The sequence below is a fragment of the Equus caballus genome, chromosome 6 (assembly GCF_041296265.1).
Source record: "Equus caballus isolate H_3958 breed thoroughbred chromosome 6, TB-T2T, whole genome shotgun sequence".
NCBI lineage: Eukaryota > Metazoa > Chordata > Mammalia > Perissodactyla > Equidae > Equus > Equus caballus.
Window position 1 is genome coordinate 43,242,764 of NC_091689.1, and position 12,250 is coordinate 43,255,013.

General features: G+C 39.3%; 1 protein-coding gene across 4 annotated transcripts in view; it reads left to right on the plus strand.

Annotated features, from left to right (window-relative positions):
• The window catches only part of KDM5A (lysine demethylase 5A), a 117,324-nt gene that overhangs the window by 66,349 nt on the left and 38,725 nt on the right, over positions 1 to 12,250 (plus strand). For all 4 annotated transcript variants that reach the window (XM_070270845.1, XM_014740556.3, XM_014740557.3 and 1 more), the window contains 4 exons: positions 1,375 to 1,926; positions 2,308 to 2,451; positions 9,534 to 9,693; positions 10,914 to 11,134. In XM_070270845.1, coding sequence (XP_070126946.1) covers positions 1,375 to 1,926; positions 2,308 to 2,451; positions 9,534 to 9,693; positions 10,914 to 11,134 — 1,077 coding nt within the window. The remainder of the gene's footprint in view (positions 1 to 1,374; positions 1,927 to 2,307; positions 2,452 to 9,533; positions 9,694 to 10,913; positions 11,135 to 12,250) is intronic.

Sequence of the window (12,250 nt, forward strand, 5' to 3'; positions counted from 1 at the left end):
TTGTGCTTTTGAAAGGAATTCTGTCAGCTTACTGATACCAGCTGCTATTTAAAATATGTTCCTTATCGGGGCCAGCCCGGTGGAGCAGTGGTTAAGTTCTCACCTTCTGCTTCTCGGCAGCCCGGGGTTCACTGATTTGGATCCCGGGTGTGGACATGGCACCACTTGGCAAAAGCCACGTTGTGGTAGGCATCCCACGTATAAAGTGAAAGAAGATGGGCATGGATGTTAGCTCAGGGCCAGTCTTCCTCAGCAAAAAGAGGAGGATTGGCAGTAGTTAGCTCAGGGCTAATCTTCCTCAAAAAACAAAAAGCAAAAATAGATTAAAATATTTTCCTTCTCTTAGTAACATTCAGCAGTATAGTGAGGGCTGGATAAAATATTTATAGCTAATTAGAATTATGGGATATTTTTTGGAGAGTAGGAAGAATGTGTTAAAATTATAAGGATCCTGAGGAAGTAGAGAGAAAATAAAAATGAGTTTGGGCAATACGCAATACTAGGGAATTGCATACATTAAGTAACTTAATACGGCTGTTTCTGCCTACAAATGATCCTGTTTTGAGGCCAGTGGATATGATTTCTCATTAGAGAGCCTGCCTAACAAGTCAGTCTCGCCAGACAAGTAGGACTGGAAATTATTTCAAAATCGTTTCAAAGCTACCAGAGTTTAGAAAGAAAATACACTGGCAGTGCTCATGATAATTAAATTTTGTTTACTTTTATATAGTTTTCTGAAATGAGTTACATAAAACCTTGTTATACTTAGTCATCAGGCTTTGTTATTCTACTTCTGCACAAGTGGAGGCCTTCTAGAAAGAGATAGAAATGGACCTGTATATAACTTGCCCCCAGAGAATGAATTACAAGGGGATGGGGAACTAATATTTGTTGAGTGTTAACCTTGTCCCAGGTACCAAGTTAAGCACTTTCAGGTGTGTTATTTTCTTTAATCCTTAAAAAATAAATGAGGTTAGTGATATCCTCAGTTTTCAGAAAACTAAGATTCAGAAAACTTGTGCCCCAGATCAACAGCCTGTACAACATTAAGTACAAGAGCCAGGCTTCATACCCAGGTTGCTTGACTTCAGGGCATACTATCTTTCTGCTGCCCCCTACATAAAAATTCAGAGTACTCTGCTCATATGAATGGTCAAATATAAATTTTCCCATTTCACAGATAAGGAATGTTTGCATGGAAACTGTCAGGCTGCCCCTAATTTTAGGAAATGACTGACAACTGATTTGTTTTTAAAGGACAGTGCTTTGTCACCGTGAGGCCACAACTTGGAGACAATCCCTCAACCTTGAGGGTCTGGTATTTTTGGAGTGTTTTATAGTGATTCCTTTTAATTAAATGTTTGTTGTATACAGGTGGCCGTTTTCAAAGAACGGGAGCAAAAAGAGATTGAAGCCATGCACACCCTCCGAGCAGCCAACCTAGCCAAGATGACAATGGTGGACCGCATAGAAGAAGTAAAATTTTGCATTTGCCGCAAGACAGCCAGTGGGTTTATGCTACAGTGTGAGCTCTGCAAAGACTGGTTCCATAACAGCTGTGTTCCACTTCCTAAGTCAAGTTCCCAGAAAAAAGGGTCTAGCTGGCAGGCTAAAGAAGTAAAATTCCTTTGCCCTCTTTGTATGCGGTCTCGAAGGCCAAGGCTAGAAACTATTCTCTCACTCCTGGTATCACTTCAGAAGTTGCCTGTACGGTTGCCTGAAGGAGAGGCCCTACAGTGTTTGACAGAACGTGCTATGTGTTGGCAAGATAGAGCACGGCAGGCCCTAGCAACAGATGAACTATCCTCTGCTCTGGCCAAACTGTCTGTGTTGAGCCAGCGTATGGTGGAGCAGGCAGCTCGAGAAAAAACTGAGAAGATTATCAGTGCAGAACTCCAGAAAGCAGCTGCCAATCCAGACTTACAGGCAAGTTTAGGATTTTCTTTCTTTTTCTATTTCTTAGGATAGTGTTTGTCAGTGTGTAAATAGTAAATCAAATCTATCTTACCAGTTGGTTAGGAAAAGAACACTAAGTTACCAGCAGCTATATTTTCATAATGTCTTCTTTCATACACCAATAGGATTTTTCTTTGGTTGTATACGTAGGTTATTTTAGTGAAATATTACCTGGAAATATCATTCAGGTGAACCTTGGCATTGTAGTAAAATAATGTGATCTTTAGTAACTGTTGAAGTCAGTTAGCGATTTTGCAAGTTCCTTACATTTTGGTAGTCTTAAGCACATATGAATTACCTATGTTTGTTTAGTATGTCTCTCTGTTCATCTTGGGATTGTTTGTTGTTTAGGGACACTTACCTAGTTTCCAGCAGTCTGCTTTTAACCGGGTGGCGAGCAGTGTGTCTTCTTCCCCTCGACAAACGATGGACTACGATGATGAAGAAACAGATTCTGATGAAGACATTCGAGAGGCGTATGGCTATGATGTCAAGGTAGTTCTGACAGACTGTGGCTACATACCTCATCACTGGGTTTGCTAAAAAGCTGTTGAGCACCAACATCTGAGGCCTGAAAGTGGGAGAGAAAGCTGGTTATCTATCTGTCCTGAGTTTATGGTGGTAGGATTTTTTTCAGAGCTCCAAAAATTGAAACAATTTTTTTAAAGGATGGAATTTTTTAAAAATCTGTATTTTTCTTACCTTGTAACTCCTTAGGGCTTAGAGGGACTAGAAAAATTATGCATTTAAGTTACCGAAAGCTTTCATGGCTGATTTCAATATTTTTTTCTTTGGGTTGTTAAAAAAGTCTGTGTAGTTACGTTTTAAGCATCTCACTCCAGCTGTGCTTTGATTCTTTTCCTCTGATCTCTCATCTGGATGGTGCTAAGTAGAATATCATATTCAGAGATGGGTTATACTTGGGCCCACGGTTCAAATTTGCAGAATTATAGTTACAGTTAGAACAAATGATTTGTTCTCAGTATGATTATTTTGATAATGACACCACACTGGTGATGAAGAGAAGGTTTTGGCAAGTTTGTTTTCTGTTGGGTCCTTTTGGTCTTTTGTTGTCATTTCATGTCAGGCCCAAGTCCTTTGTCTTTTACCTAGTAATAACATTATAATCTAGGCAGAGACCCTGCCAAGTTACAGTTAATCCATTGATCTGTTTTATATTATTCTTTGTTGATCTGTTTAGAATCTATACCTGTAACCAGGGAGTTTGTACTCTGTCTTTTCAGCATTAGAGCATGAATACCACTAGCATTAAAACTCCCAGGATGTAAAATTAAAGCCATCCCTCGTAGATGCTTGTAAATTACCTGCTGGAAAATACTTTTCTCAAGATAAAAATGGATCTAGGCGATCTTTTAATGAGGGAATTTTTTTTTTTTTAAGATTTTATTTTTCCTTCTTCTCCCCAAAGCCCCCTGGTGCATAGTTGTATATATTTTTATATACAACTTCTAGGAGGACACAACTGGGTCCTTCTAGTTGTGGCCTGTGAGACGCCGCCTCAGCATGGCTTGATGAGCAGTTCTAGGTCCGCACCCAAGATCCGAACCTGTGAAATCCTGGCCTGCTGAAGCAGAGCACACGAACTTAACCACTTGGCCATAGGGCCAGCCCCCCTCCCCCTTTTTTTTTTAAAGGTTAGAGAATTTTTAGTTATATGAATTAAAGACTTGAGAAAAGTTTAAACTTGATTTAGCCTGTTAAAATAAGGTTCTGAGCACCTTGCTACCCTGAAGTTCATGACCTTTTTTGTTTATAAAGTTGTATAGGATGACCAGGAGCAGCTGAAAGGGAATGCAGCCCATTCTATGTATAAGTTAGTTAGCTAATACTAGAATTGCCTTTTGCCATAGCAGACCCAGCCCAATACTTGGGTTATTATCTTCCTAGCACATTAAGGATCAAGCGGTTCCCTGGAACTACTAGACAGCCTGGACTTCACTTGGAAGCAGATCGGTAACCTATAAAAACAAAGCATCACAAGTATTATATGATTTCAGGGCTGGAGATTGATATGGCTGTATGCAATAGTCCTTTTCTGCAATATTTACACAGGGGACTTAGCTTACAGTCTCTTCTTTGGTAGAGCGTATTGGCAGGATAGAAAAGAAATGATGGATTTTAGAGTGTTAATATATTTGATATCTTAGAAGAGAAGAACATTGGCAAGACTTAGGGTAATTCAAGGTTAAATTTACCTTGATGTTGGTATCTTTGCGTTAAAAAAAATTATACTTGCATATTTTCCCATAGAGCAAGCACTTACTGTATAATGAAAATTTTATTTGCCAATTTATGTGCAATTGGCTTGGTGATTTTTCTCTTTGTTTGGTGTCCCCTGATTGTGACCACGAATTAGTCCTTAAAATAGTTTGAATTTAACATCTTTGCTTGAGGAAGAGGTCCCTACTGGTTTAGGAAGAATGGGTAATTATATAGAAAAATAAAATCAGTCATTTGATCTTAGTATTTATTAGTATAGCATTTAAATGTTTAAAACAGATGGTTTGTGCTTTGCGCTGTTTGATTATTTTGCATCTAATATCCTATGATCACCACTAAAATACTCAGAGCAGCAATTCAAGAAAATCATTACTTAGGAAAATACATTTTTTTTTTTTTTTTTAAAGATTTTTTTTTTTTTTTTTTCCTTTTTCTCCCCAAAGCCCCCCAGTACATAGTTGTGTATTCTTCGTTGTGGGTTCTTCTAGTTGTGGCATGTGGGATGCTGCCTCAGCGTGGTCTGATGAGCAGGGCCATGTCCGCGCCCAGGATTCGAACTAACGAAACACTGGGCCGCCTGCAGCGGAGCGCGCGAACGTAACCACTCGGCCACGGGGCCAGCCCCAGGAAAATACATATTTAATGAAGAAAAGTCTGTCATGAATCTTTTGTGATTGTGTCTGGGATAAGCTTCTTTCAAATATTCATATGGTTATTTGCTTTTAAAGCATATTGTTTGCTTTTACTGAAACTCTCCATCCATATTACAGTTTATATTTTGCAAATGCATATATGTGTAGAATTACCTCAGAAAGGAGAGTATAAAATAGTAGTAACTGTTATCTCCCAGGAAGGTCTTTTATATATTCCAATAATTGCTTATTTTAGAGAAAGGCAAGTTAGATTCTTTCATTTTTTTCTTCTGCACCCTCGTTAATGCTTGAGTGGCTTGAGCTTTTTTGGAAATAGAGTAGATTTGTCTGAGATTTTAGTCTCACCTAACACCAGATAAGGTGGAGTGACAGATCTGTATATAAAACACATTTCGCACTGTGAGGCCATTCCGCTTTTCCTGCTGTTTGCCATTAGTGGGACTGAAATGTAATTCTCCTCCTTAGGGAGAGAATTTGTTTAAGCTTGCTGTCTATCAATCCTTTTACTTTCATCATATCTGTGTTTTATATTTAAAATGTATCTCTTGTAGACAGCATATATAGTAGGGTCCTTTCTGGTCTGTAATTCTGCCTATATGTTTTGTAAAATGTATGGTTAAGTCTTGTTTTTGTTGGTTTTTTTTTTTTTTTTCTTTTGAGGAAGATCAGCCCTGAGCTAATATCCATGCCCATCTTCCTCTACTTTTTATGTGGGACGCCTGCCACAGCTCGCCTTGATGAGTGGTGCCATGGTCTGCACCTGGGATCCGAACTGGAGGACCCCAGGCCGCCAAAGCAGAACATGCTTTTACTTAACTCCTGCTCCACTGGGCTGGCCTCTGTTTTATTTTTTAAGTAATACATTCATGTGCCACGTAATGATGTTTAAATCAACAATGGACTGCATATACAATGGTGGTCCCGTAAGATGTGTGGTAGGCTATACCATCTAGGTTTGTGTAAGTACTGTAGGGGAGGAAGAAATTTTCCTGTACTCTTCTGTATTCTTCTGGCTGGTCAAGGATTAAATTGACGTGAGACAGATTAACAGGAGAAATACAAAAGTTTAATAACATGTATACGTGGGAGAAATCCAGGAAAACCGAGTAACTTACAAAAATGCCCAAAGTCCTCACCTTAAATACTATGCTCAGCTAAAAGACAAAGATGGTGGGAGTAGGGAGAGTCAGTGACTTCAGAGGAAAGGAAGGCAATTCACAGGTAGCTGAAAAGGAGCAACCATTTGGAAAACAATTGTTTGGCCACGCAGAAACAGAAGAACACAGAGGGAGCCCATCAAACAGGCTTTTCTTGGTTCCCCTCTGTCTGCCGCCTGGTTCATGTTACACTGAGGTGATAGCTCTCTTCCTGAAACAGGTTTTTTAATCTCAGTTCTTTTAGGCGGTCAAGGGGGAGGTAATAAGAAAACTTTCAGTCTTTTCTTTCTTAACAATAATCAGCCTAAAATAATCCTTATTTAGAGAGATACATTTTGGGGTGGCACATTTTGTTCCCCTTCAGTTTACTCTGTTGCACAATGAAATTGCCTAATGATGCATTTCCCAGAATGTATCCCTGTCATTACGTGATACATGACTGTGTAGCAATCTCTGTCTTTTGATTGGGGGTGTTTAGTCCATTTACATTTGATGTAATTGTTGACATGGTTGGATTTAAATTGACTATCTTGCTATTTATTTTTTATTAATCTCTCTCTCTTTTTTTTTTTAAAGATTGGCACCTGAGCTGACATCTGTTGCCAATCTTTTTTTCTTTTTCTTCTTCTTCTCCCCAAAGCCCCCCAGTACACAGTTGTATATTCTAGTTGCAGGTCCTGCTAGTTGTGCTGTGTGGGATGCTGCCTCAGCATGGCTTGATGAGCGGTACCATGTCCACACTCAGGATCCGAACTGGTGAAACCCCTGGCTACCAAAGTGGAAGACACGAACTTAACCACTCAGCCACCAGGCTGGCCCCAACATCTTTTGTTTTTTGTTTCTTGTTCCTCAGTTGCTCTTTTCCTGCCTTCTTTTGGGTTAATGGCAATTTTTTTTTAATGCTTCATTTTATTTCCTTTATTGGCTTCTTACCTGTGCCTCTTTTTATTTTGTATTTTTCGGTGATTGCTCTGGGACTGAAAATGCATCTTTAACTTAAGACAGTCAATATTGTATCTCTTCACGTTTAGGGAAGTAGTTTTTTTAAAAATGTGTTTTTAGGGGCTGGCCCAGTGGTGCAGCTGTTGGGTGCGCACATTCCGCTTTGGGGGCCTGGGGTTCACTGGTTCGGATCCCAGGTGGGGACATGGTACCACATGGCATGCCATGCTGTGGTAGGCATCCCATACATAAAAAGTGGAGGAGGATGGGCATGGATGTTAGCTCAGGGCCACTCTTCCTCAGCAAAAGGAGGAGGATTGACAGCAGTTAGCTCAGGGCTAATCTTCCTCAAAAAAATAAAGAAAAGTGTTTTTACCTATTATTACTTTCCATCATTATTTTCTAATCGCTGACCTTTCCATTCCGAAAGCCTAATAGAAGGTTCCCTATGTAAGTTACAATGAAATGAGTAGAGTCAAGGTCAGAAAAGACAATTCCAGTAAGTGATAAGAAGTATCTGGGAATTAAAGTAGGAGAGTACTAAAGTACTCCCCGATCTGTTGCTTCTTAGGACTTAAAAATTCTTCAATAGGGAAGACGACTATGAACTGCGATTCCTAAATTCTCAGTGAGTGGCATTGTCTTCAGATCCTCTTATAAAACCTTTTAAGTATCTTGTTTAATTAAGGGTAGTCTCACGATAACAGTAGATCTTCCTCTCATGCGCCCTACAAAGAGAATCAGGTGTTGCATTAGTCGTTAAGCTATTCTCTCATTTCCTAACCACTCTTTTATACTGTGCTTTGTGATGCTGGGGCTGGGACTCTACTCCAGCGGTTTGTATACGTTTTCTGTAAAGTAATATATATATATAAATAAACACTAATGTATATTAATACTATATAATATTATATATAATGATGCATAGTAAATATTTTAGGCTCTGCAAGCCACATATGGTCTCTATTGCATATATATATGTATATGTATATTTTTTCACAACTCTGAAAATGTGAAAACTATTCTTAGCTCACACGCCATACAAAAAACAGGCTGCCTACTGGGTTTGGCCCACAGCCTATAGTTTGCCAACCACTGCTCTACACATTTGTCCTTTGCCTGCTGCCTCCTTTTTGCCAATAGAGGGCATTAGAGAAAATTTAAAGGCTTGAATAGTGAGAAGGGACTTGATCTTTTCCAGTTTATTCTCCCTGCCTGTCATTATCTGAACTGCATGCTGTTTTGTCTTTTTCTTAACCCTCACAGTCGCAGCTGGTTCCAATTTCTAGTTGTTTTTTTCACACCCCTGACACCAGCTCCTTCGTGTTCTTTTAGAGATAGCCGAACTAACTGGCCAGTGCTTCTTCCACAGAGGTCACAGTCCCCCCCCAACAAGGCCCCTTCTCTGAGCTTTTAGGTTCTGGTAACTCCCCTTCTTTTCTCTGTTATCTCAAGCTCTAGGAGTAGCAACTCTTTCTTGCAGTTATCTTGGTATGACTTCGATGTTTTCATTTTGCCTTTTCAAGCCTTTAATTTACATTTGACCAGTTCACTTTGTTAAATCGTTTGTTGAAATACCTATGATTTCTGTCTTCCTGATGCACTCTGACCATTAAAGCCATACATGTGAGCTTATGGAAACTAACTGCAGGGGAGAATTATCTAAGACCTAATCAGAGCTGTCATAATTGTATAATTTGAATTATATCCATCAGACTCTTCATTGTATTCATAGCAGTTGGTAAGCTTCTAGGTTTGAAAACCTTCAGAGAGGATTAAATGATTTGTGTCCTTCAGGTGCTACATCTAAACCTTTCTTCTCCTCCTAAGTCCATTTGATGTTTTTTTTAAAGTGTTAAAGTTCCTTAACTTGTGGGTATAGGAGTTTTTATGAATTGTAGACTGTAGAAGGTAGATTTTGTTGTTAGTGCCATGGAGTCAGTTCTGACTCCTAGCAACCCTGTGTCCAGCAGAGCGGAACCTGCCGGTCTTCTTGTACCATCCTCTCATCTTCTGGCGCTCTGTCAGACAATGCTCTGCTGCTGTTCACAGGGTTTCCATGGCCAGTTTTTCAGAAGTGGGTGGCCAGGTCCTTCTCCCTAGTCTGTGTAGTCTGGAAGCTCCGCTGAAACCTGTCCACCGTGGGTGACCCTGCTGGTATTTGAAATACCAGTGGCAGAGATTTCATCATCGCAGCAACATGCATCCACCACAGTATGACAACCAACAGGTGTGTGGTGTGGTTCCCTGACTGAGAAATGAACCTGGGCCTTGGCAGTGAGAGTGCCAAACCTACCACTAGATCACAGAGATTAGATTACTTAATGGTAATTTTCTTGTAGGTTCATTGTCTCTCTGGATTATTTTTGAGCTTCACTCTTTCTCTTTTGGCTTGAAACTGTGGTGATTACTGTTTTCCCCCCAGTGGACATTTTTACTTATTTAATACCGTGTATTTAATTTTAAGGTCATGGTTTTAGTATGTTGTATTAGAAGCTTTAACCTGAAAGCCTGCATTTAGATCTCGTCAGAGAATGAGTTAAGTGGTTCTAATTCTGAATACGGCTCTTTGTTTCTTCTTTAGGACACAGCCAGCGTGAAGTCCTCTAGTAGTCTGGAACCCAATCTTTTTTGTGATGAAGAGATTCCCATCAAGTCTGAGGAGGTGGTCACTCACATGTGGACGGCACCTTCATTCTGTGCAGAACATGCTTATTCTTCTGCTTCTAAGAGTTGTTCTCAAGGTATTAACCTTTAAAACAATGTGGTGAAGATAAGCCTCAAACCAGTGAGAAAAAACATTGTAATTAATTAGACTGAATTCCTCTTAAATACAAATCCTGGCCATGAAATGCTAATAGAACCTGAAAATGCAATTTTGATCAGGAAAAGCCACTCCCTCTGTGTGTTTTCTGTCATTAGGTGATAACCTGAAAACTTAAACAGAATTATTGATTCCTAATCAGAAGAACTTTAGAGGCCATCTAGTCTCATCTCTTATTTATAGAAAATCCCTGATAGGTAGTCATTTAGCCTCTGTTTGTTCATTACCAGTTGTTGAGGAACATGCTGCTTTTTAAGAGTATTCATTCTAGTTTTGGAAAGCTTTAATTGTCAGCAAGTTCTTCCTTTCCTTGGTAGATAATTTCTCTATTATGGTCACTTTTCCTTTTTCCCCATGAAAATAAGTCACACTGCTTTAAGTCATATCTCTGGAAAATGGAGGATGTTTTTCTCTTCAGAGTAAAATTCAAGATTTTATGGAGTAGTATGTTATTGTCTGTTCGTTAGGAAGATAGCTGCTTATTTATATAAGGCAACTGTGTGCTTAATCTTTTGGTATTCTCTAAAATGGAGAGAACATGAGTTAAGAGATTCTTTCCATTCCCCTTCCCTTCCAGTCACAGGATAAAGAATCAGTAAGGAGGGCCAGCCCGGTAGCACAGTGGTTAAGTGCACATGTTCCGCTTTGGCAGCCTGGGGTTCACCAGTTCAGATCCCAGGTGCGGACATGGCACCGCTTGACAAGCCGTGCTGTGGCAGGCGTCCCACATAAAATAGAGGAAGATGGGCACGGATGTTAGCTCAGGGCCAGTCTTCCTCAGCAAAAAAGAGGAGGGTTGGCGGCAGATGTTAGCTCAGGGCTAATCTTCCTCAAAAACAACAACAAAAAACAACAAACAAAAAAATGACTACCTAAAAGCTTGGTTAAAATTGAAAAAAAAAAAAAAGGAATCAAGGAACCAGTTTTTTTACTCTAAATCGGTTTTTTACAGTATACATTAGAATTCTAGATCTTTTTGTTCTACATTTGTTTTTAGTTTCATTTTCGCTTTCGTACTGATGCAGTGAATCCACATATCTAACGTAAATATTGGGGGAGGAGGGACCATTCCTCCCCCAACATTATGGTTTTTTTCTGTAGTTTGCATTTTTTTGTTTTGTCTTACATTTCCTTGGAAAGGTTCTAGCACCCCAAGGAAACAACCTCGGAAGAGCCCTTTGGTGCCCCGAAGTTTAGAACCTCCAGTGTTGGAGTTGTCACCTGGAGCCAAAGCCCAGCTAGAAGAACTTATGATGGTTGGAGATCTCCTAGAAGTGTCTCTGGACGAGACTCAACACATATGGCGAATTTTGCAGGCCACACACCCACCCTCTGAAGACAGATTCTTGCATATCATGGAGGTATGGATTTAAAGCTTACTTACACAGTGGTTTTAAAACTATTTAGAATGCCCAAGTTCCTTGGAGGTACCACAAATACCGGCAAGGGGATGGCCGAGTGGGTAACACTCTGGCTGTCCTACATTCCCATTAAGCCAAAGTTTTCTTTATTGAGATTTTATGTAATATTTAATTTGGAAAAAAAAGACCATTTCAGCTAAAAAAGAAAAGGGGGGTACTGGAAACCAGAAGTTTAGAACAACTTCCTTAGCCTGGTCTCCCACTGTTGGAAGGCCCAAAAGTTAGGCAGGAGAATATATAGTGGTTAAAAAGAAGCAGCAAGGGAATGGTTAAATAGAAGTGGTTAAAATAGATTGGAGTGGGAGGGAGAGTCTACATTCGTATATTACACTTGTGTAGCATTTGTAATTTATACAACTTTTTTATATCCATGATCTCACTTGATCTTTACCATAATCCTGAAAGGGAGAGGGGAAAGAATAGACAGGGCAAGTATTTAGCCCATTCTGCATATGAAGAAATTAAAAATCAGAGATGTGGAAACTTGTCTGAGGTCCACATCTAGTAAAAACAAGGAGAGCTGGATTCCTACTCTGACATTTGACTCCTAGTATTCTTTTCATTATTCTTTTCCATTACTTGTTTCCGTGTAATGGAATGGTGCAATGTCACCAACAGTTGATACAGATATGCTTAGCATACTGCAGTTTGTTTTTGGTTTGGAAGTCGGATTGAAGGTAGCCTAATTTAGATAGTATTTTCCAGTTTACAAAGCATTTTCTTCACATCCATTGTCTCATGATCCTCTTTATTTTATATATAAGGAGAAACACAAAGTATTGAGAGGTTAAATATCTTGTTCAAGATGTGATAGACTTAAGGCACTTATAATGCATTGTTCTTTTGGATTCTGCAGATTTTTAGGTTCCTGTCAAAGATTTCCAGTCTCAAATCTGTGGAAAAATGAATTCTCAAATGTTGGTTCTTAAGTAATTATCAAGCTTATGTTTTTCAGTGTTTGTTTCTGTTAGTAGACATACTTTTACTGTTAAAATTTTTAATGCTTATTACATTCACACATAATAGGAACAATATTAGCAAGTTGGAAAGAAAAAT